The sequence below is a fragment of the Polypterus senegalus genome, chromosome 18 (assembly GCF_016835505.1).
Source record: "Polypterus senegalus isolate Bchr_013 chromosome 18, ASM1683550v1, whole genome shotgun sequence".
NCBI classification, from domain to species: domain Eukaryota; kingdom Metazoa; phylum Chordata; class Cladistia; order Polypteriformes; family Polypteridae; genus Polypterus; species Polypterus senegalus.
In genome coordinates, this window is record NC_053171.1 from 93,235,566 (window position 1) to 93,260,023 (window position 24,458).

Below are 24,458 nucleotides of genomic sequence, written 5' to 3' on the forward strand. Positions count from 1 at the left end.
ATGGATGGGTTTGGAAAATGATTTTATATCACTCTTGTGTAATTTAAATAAACCATTTTAATGTTAAAATTACATTGGCAATTCAATGCAATTTTAAAGAATATAAAAAAAAACTACAAGAATCCGTATTGTATGTTGTAATATGTTAGATGACAAAGAAAAAACAAAAAGACAAGGAGAAAAAAAAACTTTAAATATTTTCAAGTGTTACAGGCTGGCTGGTGAAGAGAAAAACAGCATGGGGCCAAAGCAATTTTGATTAATATAATTATGACAGTATGATGAAATTTAAAGATTGTGACTTCTCTTTACTCCTGTTGATTTATTTTTGCAAAAAAGAAATATTTGAAATGGGAATGCAGATAAACAATCTAAATTTAATGATAAATATTTAATTTTTAAGGAAAATACATATTGGTATGTGTTTATATTGGGTAAAACCTGCACAGCATACAGTATATTGTTAAAGGATTCAAATAAACAGTCCATTGTGGCTGGGAATCAAAAAAGAGAAGGTAACTACGATAAACAAACACGTGTGCGTCAGAGAGCGCGAGTGGGTGTGTGAATTCACCAGCACCTGGAAATACTGGAATGCATCTGACACGACTTCAGTAAGGACTTAGAAAGAAAAATCAAGTAACGCGTTTATTTTATTATATTTTAACTATTAATAGATACTTTCTGTTTGGAGTTAACTCTTGTGTATATCCATTAAGCGGCGGTCGCAAGCTTAGACGGCACCTTGGCTGTGATTTGCATGCTTTGGCACGTTTAACAAATGTGCAGTGCACGAAAATGAACAGTAGAGGGGGCTGTTGGTTTACAAATTTTAAAATTAATGCCCGAAACCTCTCTTTATTAACATCATAATTGATAGCACTACACAGCTTAGTCTTCTTCTTTTTAAAACCTGCGTTTCTCATCTGGGAATTTGGTCACAGATTTAATCAAACTCAAAACTCTTAAACGTTTACTATAAAACTTTAACTGAACATGCACAATAATCTATACACAATTTATGGGTATACATCACATCGAAAGGGACTATACTCGGCTTCGTATGAAAAACTCAGTAACGCACGTATTCCAAAACATGCTTTATTTTTATAACACTAATTCAAAATTAAACTAAAAATATTTTCATAAACGGGAAAAAAATGTGTCAGTTTCATTACGAGGAAAATAATTGCTGTGAAGTTAAAATGATAATATATAGCCTTTACATTTCGTTCTTCCATGTTTGCCAACTTTGTATTTTCTTTCAATCGCTAAATATGTATGGAAAGTATAAATGTATGCTTATCTATCTATCTTTCTATCTATCTATCTATCTATCTATCTATCTATCTATCTATCTATCTATCTATCTAATCGATCGACAGAAAGACAGTCAGATGTTTGGATAGGCATTATATTAGTTATATAGATCGACAGATAGGCAGATTGATAGATCGGTCGATAAATATGAAAGGCACTATAGATAGATAGATAGATAGATAGATAGATAGATAGATAGATAGATAGATAGATAGATATGAAAGGTACTATATAATAGATAGATAGATAGATAGATAGATAGATAGATAGATAGATAGATAGATCATTTTAAACAAATACTTCTAAATAAATACAACGTGGCGTTCCCGGAAGTGGCGATCTGAGCATTCTGAAATTGTTTTACATTACCCTTTTAAATAAACAGATCACCCGGCAATCATACAAAGCTGAAAATTGCACCTTCAGATCTTATTTGACATTGTAGGTAAATTTAAAATCGCGAAATAAATTGGTTTTATTAGTGGGCACTCAACGAAAATGTTATCATGTATCGTGCCGTGCGATTACCAAAAGTAAGAGGTTGAGGTACCGATTATTGCTGCTATGTGTGAAATTTTGTGTTGTGTAAAGTTTTCAAAGGAAGATGATGCTAAATATTAAAAGGTTGCGAGTTCATTTTTATTTGAATGGCAGTAGAAATGTCCTAATAACCTAATAAATGACACTGGCACGAATTGAAATGTTAGGAAACCACACTCAATATTCAAATATATATCCAGAATATACATATATATATATATATATATATATATATATATATATATAGTATATATATATACGGAAACCACACTCAATATTCATATGTATAGAAACAGAATATATATATTTATATATATATATATGTATATTCTGTTTCTATATATATTTGAATATTGAGTGTGGTTTCCTAACATTTCAATTCGTGCCAGTGTCATTTATTAGGTTATTAGGTCATAAAATCCACAAAGGCAATGAAGTGAAAACAATTTCTCCCCAGCAGGTCTATGAGAAAACGAATCACAAGAACTCTTTCAATTCTTTCCCACTGTTAAATTAACAAAGAAGAAAATCGCGAACGGATCGTTGTAAACGTTACTGAGAAGCATAAAGCCGTGCAATTCATGTATTGAATTAGTTTGACAAAAAATAGACATTTGAAGAAGCCTGCATTGATTCATACATGAGGCGCTATCATGTCTACATGTCTTTTTTTTTTCTACACACTAAATAGTGGAAACCAAATGGGCAGTTCCTTGAATTAAAAAAAAAAACCAAACAAACGGTATTATCTTCCGTCCGCTGTAATCACGTTCTGGGGGGCCGCCCGTCCAGAGCTGGCTTGTGCCTTTACCGCTGAAGCCCCCGAAATAAGCCCGTCTTGGATAGCCCTGGTTCTGAAATTGGATGAATGAATGATCAGATAGTGTTCAATGCTGGTACTTTCGAGTGAACTGTCAATCTTATTAAAGTTTGAGACTATAGGGGGGGCTGTTTGACAATACATGCAGATATGCCATCTTTTAGCACTTCGACTGACTAATGGCCTAAATCACACCAGATTTCATGTTGGATAGAAATATGCTGTGCGCTCCCCGTAAAAACAAAGACGATATAGAAAATGCCTACGACAATATCAAAAACAAAATAATAAAAATAGTAATAAATGTTTCGATTCTGCAAAGACAGTTAAATTATCAAGAGAAGGCGTTAACTGCAGTGCAATTCACATGTTAACATTTGAATCAAACTATTTCATAATGTGGCATCTCGGAGCAGTATGGGGGAAGGGCACTGAATGACAAATGAAGCGGGGCTGAGTATGTTTTAAGATGTACATTTTGAGCACTGTACACACAATTGTATTTGATAATAATTCACTTTTTTAAAATAAAAAAGAACACTTTTGGCGTAACTCATATTCGACGAGGGCATAGTGATGAACAGTAGTATACTTATGTACTGCATTTTCTTTTTCAATGTTGAATTGGTACCTGTGAAATAATCTTAAGTAGAACTCTAGCGATAAAATCTATGAAGGTTTGATTATTGACAGTTGATGTATCATTTATCTTTGAAAGGAAAATCTGAGGTTTGAATTGTTCTATCTATCTATCTATCTATCTATCTATCTATCTATCTATCTATCTATCTATCTATCTATTATATAGTGCCTTTCTTATCTATCTATCTATCTATCTATCTATCTATCTATCTATCTATCTATCTATCTATCTATCTATCTATCTATCTCGGATGTTTCCCCTCCCCTTCAGGTTTATATGATATGAATATGTAATTGAGTAGCCGGTTTGCGAAGTGGTCGTTGGGATTCTTCTCTCACTGTCTCTCGTGCACGTTTTATCCGGTAAGCTGATCCTCCGTGCCTGTTACGAAGTGCTAACCCACACACGTCTTCGTGTACCTGCTCCAGGAAAATCCCAGGAACTTTCGGCACACATGTCGCCACAGCACACAGGACCGTCGCTCAAAGTGCGTCTGATTTATCCATTTTCTTGAAGAAGCCTTCAGTACAGTCCTATCAGTGCACAGCTATTATTATTATTATTATTATTATTATTATTATTATTATTATTATTATTATTATTATTTCTGCCTAACTTGCACTCCAGAAATTATTTTATGAAAATCGCTTTATCGGTAGGAGCAACATGTGAATGACTAAATTCTTACTGCAAACATTTTCAAAGGTATTGGAGCTTTTGATGTCACCCCATGTCTGTTTTATATGATATAAATTTGCTGCCTGATTTTTATAGATTACCTCAATTTCTTGAAAAATATGTCTCCTTCCTAGGGACTTAATTAAGTGGAACCTCATAAGCAAAAACTCTTTTAAGATAAATGCTCTGTTGGTACAAAGTCAACAGCCAGTACAAAGTCCCATTATATGCAATTATAGTGCAACTGTTTCTTAACTAATGAGATAAACGTCCAGTGATATAACCGGAGTCGGAGAGTTCCGTCACAGTTAATGCGGAGCCATTGTCATACAGGTGCTTCTCTTTTATTTCGTCCCATAATAAGATGAGCGCGCACTTTCTATATTTTCTCATAATTTACGCAGCGCTTTATTGGCTAGCAAAGGATGTTTTATCTGGTTGAATTTGTCTAAATTATAAACGCTAAGCCAGGCCGTCGCCGGGATGGTATACTACAGTTCGCACTGCAGTTGGAAATTTGAATTTTATTAACACGAAAATGTACGCAATGACTCACTGGAAGAAAAATACAAATAAATCAATTTGTCATTAAAGCAAGAATAGCAAACGTGCGGAGACATAAATGGGACAATAAAATGTAACAAATTGACAATTTCAAATTATCTTGAATAGAACGCATACTAAACGTTGTTGGAATTGCATTTGCATCTTCAGGTGATTTTCAGATGAATTTATTCCAATTTTAAAACATGGACGGGGATTAAAATACAAGACACTAGGTTAAATATCGTTGAGGCTTATTTTAAAAGTAAGATATTAAAAACAAAATTCTTCACCAGAGAGCGTGTAAGATAGCTGTCAGCAGTCTAATCTGATAACAATTGGGAGTTTGAAGAAGCTGCGAGGAGGGTCAGCCATAAGTCGCTAATACGTTCATCCTCCACTTTATCTGTTTTCCATCTTTGCAAGTTCCAGGTCGTATTTGCTTTCTTAACCTTAACCTAAAGCAGTTACACTTGTGCCCACCTGTCAGCTTATTTTAGGGTCCTATTCTTCAGTTAATAACTATCAGTGGCAAGTACTTCCAAGAGCGACTCTTCCAGAGGTGTATGTCAAACTATAGAAGGTAATCGGAATCGTTTATGAAGCATTTGCGGCGTTTTTTATATTAATAAACTCGAGTGAACACGCACCGGACATTAGCTGAGCATTACCCGGATTCGTCCTGCAAAGCTATGAAGCAGAAGGCAGATTTTAACCAGATCAGTGCAAAGCAGTCTGCGCTGTCAGAAGACATGCATGTGTGCTATAAAGGCTACACCATCATATAAGAAACGCCGTTATTTTATTGTTACTGCGATCACCATCAGAGCAAACAACATAACATGATCCTCATTATTTTTACAGGACAAATTATAATTATCAATGAAAGGTTTAGAGTTGCATTGTGCATCCATCCGGCTATCTCATCCTGCAATGTAATAATAAAGTTTTCTTAACATGTCAGAAGGTTGACAAAAAAATAAAACAAAATACAATCCGCATTAAAAAAAAATCGAAGATTTAGAAAACGGCTAACTTTATTGGAAATAATATCTTAATGACGAACGAGTACATTTATAACTGGAGATTGCTGTTGAGAAACTGAGTAACATCAAAAAAAATGAGACGGGCGCAACACATGTCAGATCTCCACCATGCAAGTGAGCGATCACGGCCGAGGATTTCATATGAATCAAAAGATCTGAGCTGGGCATCTTGAGTACACCGTGCTGTTGGAATCATCTCGCTTCTAGTGGACAGGAAAACCAAAGGTAATAACTAAGACTCCAGATTTAGTATAGTCTAAGGCAAAAAAGTATGTCTACCTTTATTTTTTGGTACGTACATAAATCGTCCTTCTATATATAATATGAATCTGGAAAGTGTCACGGGGTGCCAGAACAAAATGTGTCGGCGATGGACGCCGCAAAGCAGGAACCAACCCTGTACTCACACATGCACTCACGTGCAAGGGTACCTTTCTTTCTTTCTTTCTTTCTTTCTTTCTTTCTTTCTTTCTTTCTTTCACTCATTATCGATCCCGCCACTCTTATCAATAGTTTTCAGCAGCACTACCTGACATAGAAGGGAGAGAATATCACTTAGATAGTAATGGCCCTTTCAGATCGATCTGTTTTTGCTTCAAAAGTGGCCACAAAAAAAAAAAACTTCATGCACCACACAGTGGGCTGCACTCCTGTAGCCGTCCACCCCTAACGAAGCAACGTAACATTATAAGTAATAGCAGTGCATTATTAAGTGTGCGGTTAAAAATAAACGTGAAGTGTAGGAGTAAATATCCCTTTCATCAACTTGTCTATAATTACACACGTTTATAACAACTGTATCCCTTGATAAGCCGAGGACTTCCATGCACGTGCCTTTACTATGAAAGGCGCTATATTAAATGGTGGGCAAGGAAGCACTGGGTCTGTTCCTTACAGTAATTTACTGAACTTGTTACACACACACAAACAAAAATCTGTATTTTAAAAATGAATAGAAGTCCACAATTTTTGGCCGAAATAATTTCTCAAAATCATAGCAGCTTAATGCCAAAGCCATTTTCTATGCAAATAATTAAGCTTCACAATGCAAAAACTCCTTCGAATTGAAACCTATTATTATTATCGTGGTTATTGTTATTATTATTATTATTATTAGCCATTGATCAATACATTTTATTTTTTTCACGTTTCCTTCTGTCGATCTTGTCACAGATTTCCTCTCTTCGCCGTTCATTCTAGCAGCAGAGAGAAGGCTGCTTTTCTCTTGGTGAGAGTGGTGAGCACAGGCGCACGATGTCCATGTGTGCTTTCCTTTCATTATTATTTTTTTTTTTTCTGCTTAGGTGATCCAATGTGAAAAGCCACCGCTAGTCGCCCCCAGTGCTCTTGCAGTCTCGCAGTCTCTAATTTTTCTTTCTCACTAGACTTAACGTCACGTCCGCACTTGAACTTGAATTTTATCCCATTGTACAGAGGCAGCCCCAGCCACAGAGAGACAGAGAGCTCCCAGAGAAGCAGGACTCCGCCATCTTCACAGTGAAAGAAAAAAGAAAAAAAAAAAAAAAGCCAGCGGGTCTTGTTTTATTTGGAAGGAGGTGGCAGTCAATGTCCTTGTTCTCCTCAGTGCCAGACAAGGGGAGCAAGTGAAAAGAGTTGGGAAAGGCAAAAAAGTAATTGGCATTCCATGCACTAGGGTAGTGTCAGTGCAGAGGCAGGAGTGAAGGTACCCATCGCAGTGCCAAAAGGACATTGGATTTTCTTTTTGAGAAAAAAAAGGTGAATTTTACCCTCTTTTAACACAAGATCTCAATCTGAGTGAAGAATATCCGGCGTACCTCCGCTGTCAAACACTGTAGGTCTTTTTTTATTTAATTTCTGAAAAGGGTAAAAATAATAATAATAATAAAGACATTTGCAGTAGTCTACCCACAACTGTCAGCCACAGGCACTTAAGGAATATTTTTGCTCGTACCTGGACACATTTAACTGGCAACATCGGTTTTCAGTAGGTGGGACATTTGAACATTTTTTTTGCTTTTTTTTTTTTGTGTGTGTGTTTTTTTTTTTTATTTTTTTGGACAGAAAACCAAGTTAACGATTTTTTTCTTTCTGTTTTTGGTCAACGAGGAAAGACTATACTACTACACTTTAAGTCACTGCCACTCGCAAAGACAGTTTCGGTCAAGGGGACCCTTATAAAAAAAAATCAGTACTCCTCGCTTGGAAGTCTAAACTGGAGTGCAAAGCCAGTTATTTATTTATTTAATTTTTTGGGGGAAATCCCAGGCAAGGTTACTAAAGGAACACAAAAAAAGAAGAAAAAAAAAAGGGGGAAACCAGCCAGTTCTTCTGAGTACAGGTCTCCGTGCGATGCCAGTGTAAATGCCAGGGCAATGTCCCGTCGCAAGCAGGGAAACCCACAGCACTTGTCACAGAGAGAAATAATCACACGTAAGTAAACCTGCAATGGAATTACTGTTGTCCTGTCCATTCGAGGAATCTGAACATATTTGAAAAAGTTTTGTTTCTACCTACCTAGGATTTAAGGTGGTTTGGACAGTTCAGTGTCCACGCGTATTAGAAAAAAAGTAGTAATTGTTTTTACGTGCTGGATGCTCTGTATTCTAGAGTAAGAAATGCTAATGATTTCCTATTTAAAAGTTAATCGTAACTTAGCTTGGGGGTGCGTGAGCGAGTGTGTATTTTTGACGGGGTGGGGGAGTAGTGCGATGTGAATAGTGGTGCTTGCTGGTGGCGGTAGTTGAGTAACTATTGCACCTCAGGGTTTCCTATGCCTTCCAAAAATATTAACGAAGGGAAATTAAACCTGAAAACCTCGAAGTGAAAAACAGTTAAATGAGCTTTATTTATTGATTTTTTTTTGGTGTGCACCAATTATCAGCTACAAATAAATGAATTACGTTAAGCCGAGAAAAGACTTGGGAGCGCATTTCTGTTTATAAAACGCTGTCTATGAAATCGTAACGCATCGCTGTCGGACTCGGTGTATACGGCCGGACGCGTGTGCACGGATCGATAGTTGTGCAGGCGATAGGCCAATCAGCTTGAAAACCGGCGAGTGTAAAACCTACATTTTACAGCACGCATTCGTTTCAAATTCCGGGGCATTTAAGACTTGGCTGAACATTTTCTTTTAATTTAAACCTCTGGAAAGTAAAGTGGCTTTTTTTTTTGTATCTGTTTTCTTTTCATCTTGGCCAAATTGTGTTATCGACGACCCTTTGACAATTATTTTTACCCTTCTTAGGTGCAAGGGCAAAGATGAAAATCAGTGTTGTTATTAAATGTGATATGTTAAGCGCAGTCACCTTCATAAAGGTAATGTGCAATTTGCATCGATCTTAATAGATCACCTAGATCAGCCCCTCTGTCTCTGTCTCATACACACGGACGCACACACACACACACACACACACACACGTTGGTTTCCCAATGAAGTGCTGCTGGAGACTGGCTCGCTTCCTTTTTAGCGCTCACATTTAAACTTACAGTACGTTTAGGTCGTCTGCTTCACTTTCCTCCCTTCGAGATCGGCGATCTAAAGTAATAATATTATTGATAAGAACGATAATAATAAGGAAGAAATCAAAAAACTCGAAAAGTTGCTAGCAAGTGCGAAGCGCGTGAGACGTGGAGAGGAGGTGGAGGAGGGAAGGTGGTGATGGGGGTTTGGGGGGTGGGGAGGGGGAGAGAGAGAAGAGTCCTGGCGCGAGACGCCCGTACATCCGAATATTTATGTTTTATTTTACAAGAGAATTTAAATAAATAAATATTATAGAGATTTCCCCTCCCCTGGCAAATCTACAGTCGAGAAACCATATCGAGACAGTCCAGCAAGCAGCAGCTTCTCAGTGTTTAGCGAGTCGTATTTTCTTTGTGCTTCTCTTTTTTTTCCCTATTTTTTGGGGGGTGGTTTCTTTTCTCCCATAATGTTGTTCTTTTCTTTTATTTCTCGGTTATATAAAGGCCTGGATTATAGGTATCAGATGCTCCGGCACGGAGCTTTAAATTTTATTCTTTCGCATCTGGTGCTCGTTTTGGAAAAGGTAATTATTATTATTATCATTATTATTGAAGCAATAAAAAAAAATCGCTATCCTTTTTGTTCTGTACTTTAAGAGATCAAACTGTTAACACTGCGAAGATATTAGCTTAATATTCAGCTGGCAAAAGGCGACGTTTTGTGGTATAAAATTCTTGCATGTTGAAAACGCAGAATGGCAATATCGGGCCAGTTTCACAGAGGAAGGGCGCATTTTTCGTGTGTTCCAGCCAGCTGTTTGGGTAGGATGGAGCCACGGTCTAGTGCAGTCGACATTGTCTTGATATTTCAATTATTTGTTACTGTCATAGCAGGCTGTTAAGCGAAGTATCTATTAGTCTCAAGTGATTTGTGTAGGACAATGGTGAATTTTAATGCACATACCTCCAAGGGGTGCAAAGCCAAGGTTGTAAAACGAAAAGGTAGCAAAGCAAACGAGAAGGTGGCAGGAAATGCAGACATTTTAGAAGAAAGGCAGCGTTTCTCTATGTATTTATTTACCTGACTTGTTATAATGCCCTCTGGAAGAAGGGAAACCCGCATCCCGAGCCGAGACTCCGTGCCCACAGCACAGGCACACTTCGGCGGGTTTGATTCCAGTCAAAGAAACAGAGGGGGAGCTTTGAACTGGGCAGCACCTCCACAAAACCTTGGTTAGAAACACTTCGCTGCACTTATGAAGACATCTTATGCAGGGACCTTACAGCCTTTTAAAATCCACAGAATAAAAAGAAGGGGAAGAAAGGTGCGAAAAGATAATCAAGAAATAAAAGTCGGTATATTTTAGTATGATGCTCAGACCTGACAACTTTAGTACATTCGTATTGGATCTATCTATCTATCTATCTATCTATCTATCTATCTATCTATCTATCTATCTATCTATCTATCTATCTATCTATCTATCTATCTATCAGTGGCAGAAAGGACATCCATCCCACAATCTCTTTATTCATAACCCTTACCATCTGACTCGAACCAAAAGCAGACCAGCTACATTTTTAGTATTTGATATATTAACTGAACAGTTTTCACAGTTTACTACATATGTCTGATGCAGGTAAACCCTTTTATAATGTAGTGAATAAAGATCCCAAAAGCAGCACATTTTTCCATATTCACATGCGACAGACAGTTGTATGCTAGGCCACTTGTCATAGTAGAAAGGGTTGGAAAGGCATTCAAGTACAATTGCTGGTGTTTAAATTTAAACATGAAAAATGACAGCGTCAAAATGTATTAAAAGCAATTGCAGTGCATGAAAGCGAAGCCTAATATGAGCTATCCTTGTGTTTTTATAATATTTTATTTTAAAACACAACTTCCTAATGAAAGCAAACCTATTTACTAGTTGCTCATCCATTTCTAAATGTCCAATAACTTTATCACTTTAAAATGTTGCGTAAAGAAATAAAACCTGGCAGGATTTCAGAAAAGAAAATGGAATACTTTTCAGTATGCTGAGTTAAGATTATCATACATATACACTGGGATATTCGTTCAGTCAGCTTTTTAAAAGACAAGGCAAAATGCTAGCCTAATCATAAAAAAAAAAATCAAAATTGTTAAATCAATAATGTGATCGCAAATATATGTGTAGACTATCAATTTTCAGCTTAATGGGCAAAAAAAGTTTTAGGTTGTAAACTTGTACTATTTCAAATAGAATGACACAATAGCCTTTCTGTACAGGAAAGCCATTGTTTTTTTCTCCGGCAGCTAGAATCAATATACCTGGAAGGTGAACATTTGTTTTGGCTTCCAACAGTCCATTTTAGAGGCTCGGCGTAGAGAGTATGTTGAGAATTTGTTTCTGAGTATTTAGAAGTAGGCTGTGCTTTTTTTTTCTTAATTGAAATTTGTACTCTGTGTGTGTGTGTGTGTGTGTGTGCATAATAAAGGGATGCATGCTGGTGCATGTTTATGTGAAAAGTAATAAAGAAGCTCATGATCTGAAATATGTACAAACATGAATTGTGTATATAGCAGATCTCCAGTTACTTACACAGAAATACAGTGTGTGGACTGTGAAAATGTGTTTGTAGATGTATGCATATTGTAAATTAAATAAGAAAAAAACAAAGAAAAATAGTCATCAATGAAAAACACCAAGTGCATCTGTTTTGAATGATATTTTAACTGATAAGGTAGAGACGTCTTTTAAATGTTGACTTTCTGTATTACACCTGACTGAATGAACAGATATTTTTATGAGCACAAAAGCATGAGTTATTATTTAAAAGAATTATATTGCCGGAGTTAAGATTCAGATATACTCATAATGAAGTATTTATTTCAAAAATGTCTTTTAGTGATTCCCAAATTATAGTCTATCTTTGGGAACTAAACTGGAAAGAGAAATGCTTCCAAACCCCAATTATGGCTTGAATTATGAGGGAAATTGATCACTGTGGACTCTTCATTTAGTAATAAAAATGCTTTTGCAGATCAGATAAGCACAAGGCTAAGGCATACGAGTAAAGAAGTAGATTTTTCCTTCTTATAGTCTAAGTCGATAAACAATGTGGCCGACTGTAAAGTTTAGTAGTCATGAAAAGCAGAAGCATATCACATTGAATTGAGTTCCATGAGCCCTAGTGAATGAAGCAGGACTGTGCAGAGGAGTCCCAGGGTTTCAATACAGAAGAGAGACTTAAGTATTGCAATGAAAAAACATCAAAAACTGTTGCTCTTTATTTTAGTGCGTGTCTTACAGTCAGAAATATATAGAGGTATTTTTTAATCTTATGAATTTGGGAACAGAATTTGCTTAAAAGGATCATACAGATGGAAAGCAATTTTTGCTGTCCAAGGGTCTGGGGAGATTCTGCACACAAGGAAACAGTTCTGGGTCCCGTTTTCTCAAAGTGCTTAGTTGAGCCACGTCTTTTAAAGCCGACTAACATTTCTTACTTTTCGTGAAAAGCAAAAATGACACCAAAAAATGTGCATTTCAAGTTTAATTTTCAAGTTGATTTATTAAGTAAATTATTAGTTACATATATATCTTGAATTTTTAGGTAAATTATTAGTTACATATATATATATATATATATATATATATATATATATATATATATATATATATATATATATATATATATATATATATATATATATATATATATATATATATATATATATGTAAACTGTGAGTTCCTTTAAACAGGCAAGTTTAAAGTTTTTATATTTTTTGACAAAATTGCACATAAAGGCTTCTTACACTTAGCAATAAAATGTAGGTGCCTGTCAGGTATATGCTGCAGGATTTATATGCTGCATAGGTTTTTCTTTTTTTCTTTGCAGTGGAGTTTGAAAATATTTACATTTTCAATTATGTAAAATATTTAAACAAAACCACATTTAACTTTTCAAGTTTGTCAAAAGTATTTCAGAACACAAGATGAGACCCTAGCTTTTCAGGTCATTTATTTTTCATTATTCCAAGTAAGCCTTATTTAAGTAAACCCAATTTGCATGCCTTTTTGCCCAATTTTTGTCTCCCAGTCTGATTATGGGCACATGCTGAGCAAAAGCTGGGCATCACACGTAAAGTTTATCACTTTAAAAGCAGGGGGGGTCAGACAATAAATACGTGAATGGGGCACAACCAAAATGCCTCCGTTGTTTAGACCTAAATCTTTGTTAGGCCGCTGCTCGATAGGAGGTGTACTGATGTTCCTGTGGCTTACAGTTAGTGAACTAAAAAAAAGCAAAATGCTTGTGACCGGGTACCTTTAATCTTGGGGGTGCAACATTTAGAAAGAATACGTACAGTATAATGTATATAAGCCCTCACTGGGAATGTGACTGCCAAGTCGAAAGTTCTCTTTTTTTTTTCTTGTTAAAATTTTCTTCCATTGTAGCCATTCTAGTGTATGTTTAGACCATAGCGTGTGTGCATGTGTGTGTGTGTGTATATATTTACATATATATATTCATGTATTTATTTATTGATATAGATGCTGTAAAAAGTCATATCTCCTCCTGGAGACAAATAAATGAATGAGTGGTGGTAAACAAGCAGATCTATCTATCTATCTATCTATCTATCTATCTATCTATCTATCTATCTATCTATCTATCTATCTATCTATCTATCTATCTATCATATAGCGCCTTTCACTTCTATCTATCTATCTATCTATCTATCTATCTATCTATCTATCTATCTATCTATCTATCTATCTTATAGTGCTGTATCTGCCTATCTAATAGTAAACCTAAAGTTAATGGTTGTAGAATAGCGCAACACATTTTACATCTGACAGTGCAGTGCAAACACTCCTGTTCAAGATTAACTAAATTCTGAATTCTGTTCACTTTTAAGTCATCATTTTTTATTTCAAATCTAGAGCATTTTTATTCTACCTGCCTAAGGAAGCCATTGACTATATTAACATTAACTCGCAATATAAAATTCACTATTTACAGTAGCTGTGCTATTATGCACAATTTTATCATGTTTTTTGTAGTTAATGTGTTTTTCTTTCAAAGGGTAATTTTTCATTTTTAAATTTTGCTCTTTGCACCATTCAAACGGTAAACCTGATCATCATTATTACAAATTAAAAAGCAACAATTCTAATAGTCTTCCACCATTCCACCATCTCAGCTGAATGCCCTGTTCTTTAAATGTGTGCATGCTGAGTATTTTAGTTGCCAGTGTCAATTAATATTTCATCACATATTGTTGACTAAAAAGAGAAATAATTAATTTATCCAGTTATGTAATAAAGTCTGTTGGCTTTTTACTAAAAATCCCCTTTCTTACTAGACAACTCTTAAGGCATGAATCTTCTGTAAGCAGTGAAAATGATTCCAGTTGTTCTAGTAACCTCCGATCTCTTGCACATGTCTCAGAAATTGTAGCACATACATTGCAATGTTGCGCAGAATCCAACTCTTTTCTTTATGAAGAGGAGGAATTCCACTTTACATTTTGAATCAACATCTGGTTAGTGCGATCCTTGCTTTGGATTGTGTTTCCTGATTACTTTGCTGCGTGCAATTCATTCAGTATATTTTACTCAATTTCCCCAATCCAGCTCAGTTCTCTTCTTTCCTAGAATGGCACTAAACTGTTCAACTTTCTTGCAAGGCCCGATCTGCCTAGAGTGTTATTTCTAAGTACAACCTGCCAGGGGGCGCTCACAGCCTGCGAGTCTCCGTGCGCGCGGCAGGAAGAATTCAAGCGCACATTTCTTATGTCTTTGTTTTCATGGGGGATGGGTGAAGGAACTTGTGATCAGTTGCCCCTTACAACTTCACCTATTTGTGCTTTTGATCTCCTCATTTGGAAAACTTCACTTATACATTTACGTGATTACGTTTACAGCTGCTGCTCTTATGATTATTTTTCATTTTAGCTAGTCATTTGCTTTTTAGAGCTTTTGCTACTCATTTAGAGAAGCACTGTATTTATATTGTAGATATCAGTATTGTTCTGTAATTGAAAAAGCAGTTTGTATATTGAAATATCGCTCCACCTGCCTAAACACTATTATTACATTGATGCACTTGCTAGATTCAAGAGGTCTTCACAATTAACTTCATTTCTGTATTTTGAAAATGCAAATCAGCCAATGAATACAGCACACGTTTTTCCAAATGTCTTTAAGATGAGTGATATTTCAGGTGACTGACTCTATTGCACTGTATTTGTACTTAATAACAAAAAAAATCTTCATTTTTAATTAGCGAAAAACATAAAAATAATGGTTTAGATTACATGGAGGAAAATGATTTCCTTTCAAGCTCTGAACTGCAAAATAATCTTTACCACTAAGCCCATTGGGTTGAGATAAAACGACTGTTTATTAGCCCTAATCATTTACCTTTGTTGTAGGCTACTTTCTCAGATTAAAAAAAAAAAAATGACAACATCTTGTGTAAATGTTTGCGTAATATTTCCTTCAAATGCTGCTGTAGATGTTATCTAAATCTGCACGTTTGCATCCAGTTTTAAGAGCACGAGCATGCCTTCGCTTGAAATTAATTGTTATTTCACAAGTGCATTTGCCTGCGACTATAAACGTATGCGATGTATTGTCAGTTTTATTGTGATGCTGCTTTGTAACCCTGCAAAAAAAAGGTGACACGTTATGAACATACAAAATGTTTTAATATCTGCATGTAAAAAATCAATAAAGCAATTATTTATCCAGCAGAATCAGTTTCATGCTGAAAATGTAAGTAGTCAGTAAACGTCTGACTGTGTGAAAGGTGTTTAATGTTTGCATGGCTTCAGAGATGCCATTAAACTCTCAATAGTAGAAGGATTTTTCGGGAATCATTTAATGGCCTACTTTCTAATTGAAAATTGAAGCCGTTTATTCAGAAGTACCTATAATTAGCATACCTGATCCTTATAATTGATCTCATTTCTGTTGTAGTTGTTTTAATACCTCTACACCATTTCCATTTTCAATGTGATGCAAGAAATATTTTTGGAAACAAGCTTGCATCATGGGCTGATGTGGCTTTTTTTTTTTTTTGCAATATGAAACACGCCTTTTTTATTATGCATTTATAGTCATAAAGGGTTCCTAATTATCCTCAATATTTAATATTACAATTCATCTGGCAGAGAAGATGAACATTCTAGTTTGTAAGGAGTGCACACAATTTATTTGGGACATTGGAAAAAGCCTGCAAATGCCATGTTATAATTCAGTTCAGGACACCTAGGAGCTCAGTGGGGTGAGTTTTTATTATCAGAGGTAATGTACGTATTCCTGTTAGATAAGGCTGCAGGACAGTGTGCATCACGGAGTCATAACTAACTTGGACAAATGCATTATATTTGAATTATACTGTATTCTTAATCGCATTGCTTTCACCCAAGCAAAGAGGCAGTTGCCCGTTTATTATTCTGATAGAATGATATTACGTATAATGATATTATATGAATGCTTACAGTGAGGCTACTGTAATCTATATTCATTTTTAGTGTGACAACAGAAGAACCTGCAGTCGATCGTTTAGGCTCCACGTTACATGGCTTCATTTGTTTGTAGACCATCTGAATCAGACGGCCTTTTGAAAACACTTTCTGTTACGCTAGACTCCAACTTCACCCCAGAGATGCAGCGAGTCTCCAGATTCTAATTCTGCAGGGCGTGGGGTGCCTTTCATCATTGATGGGGTTTGCATTTGCCCTTAGGTGACAGGCAAGGGGCTGAGAAATAAATGAAGATCCTTTGCTGAGAACTGTAGGCCTGGCTGCCAATCAGCAGCTGGCACTGAAATGCATTGGTTACAGGGTTGCCTGGAGCTACATGCCGCTATATGTTTTAGAGCAGTGGGACAGTCTGTAGTGAAAGTGATGGTCGGGCGAAGTGTTCATGAAAAATGTGATCATTTTTTAAATATGTCATCTTTAAATGAATGAGTGGTGGTAAACAAACAGATCTATCTATCTATCTATCTATCTATCTATCTATCTATCTATCTATCTATCTATCTATCTATCTATCTATCTATCTATCTATCTATCAATCAGCAGCAGAAAGTAAATCCATCCCATAATCTCTTTATTCATAACCCTTACCATCTGACTTGAACCAAAAGCAGACATGCTACATTTTTAGTATTTGATATATTATCTGTCTGTCTGTCTGTCTTGGTAGGGCATTATCATTTTGTCATTCCATTATTTATTGTAATAAGAATTGCAGTGACATCAACAGTTGTAATTAACTTTTTTTAAAAATAAAACCGTAAGAATCTGTCAAAATTGGGTCCCCTGTTTAGGCTATCATTATGAATTTTCTTCTGTCTGTGAAAGCCAGATTTATCTTTGATTAATATACAGTATATATTATATGGCATTCATTATGACAGGTGATTTCACTCTATTTACTTTTATTTCTAATTTCCTGTGGCTTTTTTTTTGGTGCCAAGAAGTTTATAGTCACATGTTAAAAGATCTACATCAGTGTGATGCTGTGTGTTTGTCACTTTTCTATCTTAACTCATGCTATGTTAACATTTGTGAATGTATTTTATCCTTACATTTTGCATAGACTGTAGAATCAACAATTGTTTCATGTATCCTTTGGTGCAATGCATAGATAGATAGATAGATATGAAAGGCACTATATAATAGATAGATAGATAGATAGATATGAAAGGCACTATATAATAGATAGATAGATAGATAGATAGATAGATAGATAGATAGATAGATAGATAGATAGATAGATATGAAAGGCACTATATAATAGATAGATAGATAGATAGATAGATAGATAGATAGATAGATAGATAGATAGATAGATAGATAGATATACTGTAGATATGAAAGACACTATATAATAGATAGATAGATAGTATTTGCCCCCAAAAGGAACTTAGAACTTTACAGAAACTCATTTTAAAAGAAATGAAAGCATTTTCTGTGCATTACTTTACCTCAACATGCACCTTCTCCCTGTGCCTAAGTGAATTTCCACCAGACCCTTAACTTTCGTCTAACATCCCAAAGATGTGCAGACTCCATTTTGACAAAATGGGTGAGCGTGAGTCTGCGTGTGCGTGCGTGTGTGTGTGTGTGTGTGAGTGTATCCAGCAGCGCTACTTCCAAGGTTTGTTCTACCACCCTAAACTGGATTAAGCTGGTCCAGAAAATGGATGGATGGATAGACGATTAGTCCGAGAACTGAGGATATTTTCCAGAACCTGTTGATCTGCGGCAGACTTCTTTTTGAAATGCAAGAGGCCCATAAAGCCAGCTAGAGATTTTTAATGTTCCAAATGATGTCAATATCAGGGCTACATCCTGGGAAGCTGAGGGCTAATTGATTTATTGGGATCTGCATATGAATCTTGAAACGATAGTATTAGTTATAATATCCGTGGAGGTTTCAGAATTCGTGGTGCCTGAGGCTATTTGGCTTCTGCTGATTCTTGTTTCTAGGCAAAAAGGTGCAGCAGCTTTGGAAGGTTTCTTTTTTTAATGAAAAGGTAAAAGATAAATAACATTTGACATTCCTTTTAGCTGAAAGAATTGTATGAAGTGTTTATTGAAGGATCAAGAAAATGATGCTCCTTAATGTTACCTAGGTGATGCATTGTTATCAGTGGCATATCATGGGCTGCTTGCAGGCTGTTGTGCTATACAATGTGACCAGTGTACTACATTGGTATTATTAATTCTACAAAACATAGATATTTTTAATCATTTGTGTAATTAATTATACAGTAAATCAGGTACTACACTTTGTAAGGATTACGTTATAAGTTATTGCATGGTAGGCAAAACATTCAGTCATATTGGGCAAATACAAACAGGACAAAAGAAAGCACGGACCACACGTTAAGGTGTTTTGCAAGGAAAATAGTGGCAAGCTCTATCCTGAACAGTTAAATAAAACAAGACAGACACAATCGTGTAAGGCGCATTTGCTTAACAATATTGACTGTATATGTTATTCTTGTAACCTTACACAGGAAGCCTGCAAGAGTTTAAAGCTTGTAATTTAACAATTCACATATATGAAAAGTGTAACACGATGTTTGATGCAATGGAGAGCATGTGCAGTCATTCTGCTGTCATCATCGTTTAAACATTCATAATTCTGACTGTTTTTAGGTCTTCATGCTACCAAGATGTACAGAATGTGGCACTGGTGCTAATCTCCTTTATTACCTTCTCTTAGCCCAATTTATTATATTTTCCTGGCTGTACCTAAATGTATTTATGTAAAACTGTACCACATATAGCCAGTTTTCGATAATCTCTTCAACATATGTGCATTCTTGCACTTCAGCAGGTTTCACTTTATAAAATGATCTGCTGACTCACCACCTTGTAAACACGGAAGCGAGAGGCCATTTAGTGGGTCTCATCACGTAGCACAGATAACCGTAGTGCCTACCACTATCTGGAAATATTATTGGTCCAGTTTATGACTTTTAAGAAAGGTGGGGTTATGTCAGGCAAGGGGGGAGTGGGGGGAGTTATAGAGAAGAAGAAAAAAAAAAAAAAAGACTGAAAGAGCCTGACATAGGAAGAAACAAATCTGTCAAAGCCCCTGATTGCCACTTTTACTGCACGGCATTTATTTATTTATTTTTTCACGTTGTCGTCAGGGCAGTTTTAGCAGGTGTGCACTTTAACCTTAGGAAGAGGTAAAAAAAAAGTTAACTGTAGCAATCCAGGGAAGTCTTCAAAGTGGAGAAAAATGCAAAAGGACAATCGAGGCCTGGACTTCCATAACACACTGCACTTGGGTCATTTTCTCTTTGGACGCATCCCGCAGCTTGCTGACTAATTCTCTCACGGGGCCACGGTTGTACAGAAACTGGAACTGGCACTGAAAAGCTGCTTTTATTTAAAAGATGATTTAGCTAATGTGGAATTTCTTCACATTGGTCTTAATTGTCAATCCGCAACAACTAAAAAGGATTCGATTAGGCTGATTTATTTTTTGCATGAGATCTGCAAATAAAATGCTGTTGTTAAATTCTTTCCTTAGGTTTTTTTTGTGTTGTCTATACATATTTTGATTGTGCCATTCAACTTTTCCTATCTATGTGTCTATTAAAGCATTAGCAGAATCCGAAAAAATAATGATTGCAAGATGAGTTTCATCTGTTTTTTTTCCTCTGTGTGGATATACGGAGAAAAGGGTTCATTAGTAACACGAAAGATCATTTACGCTAAATCAAGAAATCCTAACATAACATACATTCAAAAATTCAGTTCGTCCAAACCGTCAGAGTGTACCCTTCAAGCATCAGACGCAAGGCAGAAAACTACCCAGCACAGGTCGCTAGTGTATAATAATAATAATGAATTCTTTGCATTTATATAGCGCTTTTCTCACTACTCAAAGCGCTCAGCAATTGCAGGTTAAGGGCCTTCCTTGCTCAAGGGCCCAACAGAGCAGAGTCCCTATTGGCATTTATGGGATTTGAACCAGTAACTTTCCAATTGCCACAGAGCCAGGCATCCCAGGTGCTACTTGTGCACTCAGACTTAGGGAGAGCTGCTTACGTGCAGTTCATGGGCATCTGATTCAATCTCAAGGTTCTGAGTAAGCTAGCAGGGCTAACTACAGTGCCACTATGCCACCTTTGACAGATCTTGTGGTGCAATGTTTGTAGTTTTGGTTGACTTTTTAAAAGATTCAATCAGATATTTTTGTTAGCACTTTTCTGAATTTGCAGGACTAGAAAGTAATTTAGAAGCAACTTCACGGTGGCACATGACTGCAGCCGTCAAGAATGCTTACCTGTTCTGTGCAAGTTCAGAAACGTGAAAAACATGCGTCGGTAAGACACCAGTAGACACACTCGTGCTTCAAGAAGTCAAACCAGCCAAGTAGTACCTTTGGGTCAGTGGGCTTAGAAACGTACACCTTCCATTATAAAGCTTCAATGTGCTGTGTGTCCTCTATGCCCTCACTTTATATTTTATGAAAAGTGTATTATTCATGTTTCTAACGTGTATTCTTTTGATCTGTTTGTTTTTTTTTTCTCTGAAGCCGAAGTTGACCATGTGGATCCGGGGATCGCCGATGATGATATTCATAATATGCTGGATCCAAATGGCATTGGGTCCAGCGTTGGCATGGGGGACCATGATCTCCTGACCTGCGGACAGTGCCAAATGAATTTCCCACTGGGGGACATTTTGGTTTTTATCGAGCACAAAAGGAAGCAGTGCAATGGCCTCAGCAGTGTCCAGGGCTATTATGAAAAAAGCCTGGACAGGGGAAGCCCTTCACCCCAACGCTCTGAGCTCAGGAAAGTGGTGGAACCAGTGGAAATCGGCATCCAGGTCACACCAGAGGAGGAGGACGAGAGACTGTTGACTCCCACAAAAGGAATTTGCCCTAAGCAAGAAAACATCATAGCAGGTATGTCTCACCTTTCACTTCTTTCCACGAGTCCAAAAGAAATATGAGAGAAACACGAAACAAAGGAAAACAACAGCAACATGGCAGATAATTACATCAAGTGACGGGGCGTTTTTAGGACAAACGTTGATATGAGAACACTGCTCAGATGGGACGTGTTTTCACCATGAAGGCTGGCAGTACAGAAATGCATGTTGAACACAAAGTTTTGTCTTATGCTTAGGAAAGCTGAGGGGAACCTAAAGCTTCAAAAAAGGGCTTATTATGTAAAATAGTTTGTGCCAAACACACCATACTTTCTGGGGGGAATCCAGACAGAGAAATCTGCTTAAAAGGTAAAAAAAAAAAAACTCATTAAAATTCAAATACTTTAAGAATTGAAGAGGATTAAAAAGTCAGTCTGTACTGAGAAGAGTGGAGAAATATTTCAGTGAAGTCTTCAAGTAGTACACATTTTGAATATTGTAAAACATTATAAAGCAGATAAAAAAAATAAAATGTTTCCTAAGCTTATTTAATGCCTAATCTCTGGACCATTCAAAATAACATCCTCAGTACTGCGTAATCCAAGTCGGGGTCAGAATCTATACTGGCAGCACTGAGTGCAAGTCAGGAAACGGCCCAGTCCATCGCACCGCCAGTTTGGAGTTGCCAGTTAGCCCCACCTGCGGGTCTTTGGGGATGTGCAGGGGAAACTGGAGTATCAGAGCGCCAACACGGGGAGAACCCACCCAGCATGCTGTATCCGTGAGGCGGCAGAGCTACCCGCTGCGCCCCCCTGTGCCACTCCACTGTTTTAAGTAGTTGCTATCAATTTAACTTTATCATGTGAGCTGTTAGGCTAACCTTTTGTGAAGTTTGCTCTATAAAAGTGAACTGCATTGAATTTAAGCATAACTTGCTAATCATCTTTTGACTTCTGGTCAGCTCGATTGTGCCAGATTAGATAGACTTTCCTGTTAAAATATCAATTGCTTTTATTCTCATAACACCAAAACATTTAAAGGTGACTTTTTGTTAGGACAGCATGCCAGGCAAGCAAGCAATGCTTGTTTTCATAGCAGAAGGAACAGCCAGAAACTTCCTCCTCATACTAGAAAGAACACAAACAATCCCCAGGACACTAATGTAGGATCTGATACGTTTTAAAATGAAACACTCTGTAGCAAAGTATTTTGTTGGGATAATGTGGGAAACATTGCAGTTTCTGTATTGCAGAAAAATCTAAATAATTTATACTCTTTCCAAAATAAGGTTACATGAAATTATAATCATTATGTATCAATAGAGTTTCATTAAGAAAAGGGAAGATGCCTCCTATATGAAGCTGAATGAAACCTTGATACAAATTGTAGCACTGTCATCTTAACACAGCCAGCATGTTACGCCATGCTATGAAAGGTTTAGTAGTTATTACTATAGATATTATAGTTCAACACAATAAACATATTAAAAAATGAAGAAAGCTAAAGTAATATAACATTGTCAAAGCAACTTAATCCAGTTCAGCGTTGCAGGGGCCAGAGGTTATCAAGGCAGAAACCAAAACTTGGACAGGAGAAAATGAATTATTATACAGCATACACATTTACTGGTATTATCATAATCACATAAAAATTAAATCCAATGTATATCATTTAGTGGCTATTAAGATAATGTGTTTATTAGATAGATAGATAGATAGATAGATAGATAGATAGATGTACTATATAACAGTGATGAAAGGCACTATATAATAGATAGATAGATAGATAGATAGATAGTATATATTATATGGCATTCATTATGACAGGTGATTTCACTCTATTTACTTTTATTTGTAATTTCCTGTGGCTTTTTTTTTGGTGCCAAGAAGTTTATAGTCACATGTTAAAAGATCTACATCAGTGTGATGCTGTGTGTTTGTCACTTTTCTATCTTAACTCATGCTATGTTAACATTTGTGAATGTATTTTATCCTTACATTTTGCATAGACTGTAGAATCAACAATTGTTTCATGTATCCTTTGGTGCAATGCATAGATAGATAGATAGATATGAAAGGCACTATATAATAGATAGATAGATAGATAGATAGATAGATAGATAGATAGATAGATAGATAGATAGATAGATAGATAGATAGATAGATAGATAGATAGATAGATAGATAGATAGATTAAAAGGTGTTTTATAACATAGATAGATAGATAGATAGATAGATAGATAGATAGATAGATAGAGGTACTATATAACAGTGATGAAAGGCACTATATAATAAATAGATAGATAGATAGATAGATAGATAGATAGATAGATAGATAGATAGATAGATAGATAGATAGATAGATAGATAGATAGATAGATAGATAGATACTGTGGATATGCTTAAAACAGCCTCTAATTAGCTTTTCATAGATAAATCTGAATAGCTGCCTCTGTTGAGCCTTTCATTTTCTACGTGCGTACAATAAACCAGCTGTGTCTATCCAGTCTTTCACAACTGGCTACATTTGTTGCTGAATAAAATGTCAAACATCTGTATTTTTCAAAAGACATTAGAAGTTGTTATTCATATTTGTCAGAAGAAAGACTACAATGATGAAGGATAGTATTGTCTGGGTGTGGATGTTATACTGTATGTGTGTGTATGTGTGTGTGTGTGTGTGTGTGTGTGTGTCGGTGCCCACACCTATAAAGAGTGTGAGTTCCTGCTGCCTGGCCACACCCTCTGGTCTAAATTCTAGGATTACTCTTTCACAGTAACTGTACTGTATGTACAGTAGAAGGGAATGCACTGCACAGCCTGCCTTTTCTTTGGCCCAAACTAGGTGTGCTACACTTTTTAATGAAAACACTCAGTTTTTGATGTTTTTTTTTTTTTTTGCAACATGCAGATTAGAAAGGATTAGATTTTGTGAATTATCGTGTAAAACTTTTGAATGAATTTCTGCATTAAAAGGATTAAAATGACTTTTTTTTTTTTTAAAAAAAGAGA

General features: G+C 36.1%; 1 protein-coding gene across 4 annotated transcripts in view; it reads left to right on the forward strand.

Moving 5' to 3' along the window:
• Window positions 1-7,029: 7,029 nt before the first annotated feature.
• Window positions 7,030-24,458, forward strand: part of bcl11ba (BAF chromatin remodeling complex subunit BCL11B a) — a 95,383-nt gene continuing 77,954 nt past the window's right edge. The window contains exons 1-2 of one of the 4 annotated variants that reach the window (XM_039741856.1): window positions 7,030-8,002; window positions 21,107-21,481. In XM_039741856.1, coding sequence (XP_039597790.1) covers window positions 7,945-8,002; window positions 21,107-21,481 — 433 coding nt within the window. In that variant the 5' untranslated portion in view covers window positions 7,030-7,944. Of the gene's footprint in view, window positions 8,003-9,599; window positions 9,619-16,299; window positions 16,317-21,106; window positions 21,482-24,458 lie in introns of those variants that run through there. The other 3 variants (XM_039741857.1, XM_039741858.1, XM_039741859.1) reach the window with 3 other exon arrangements.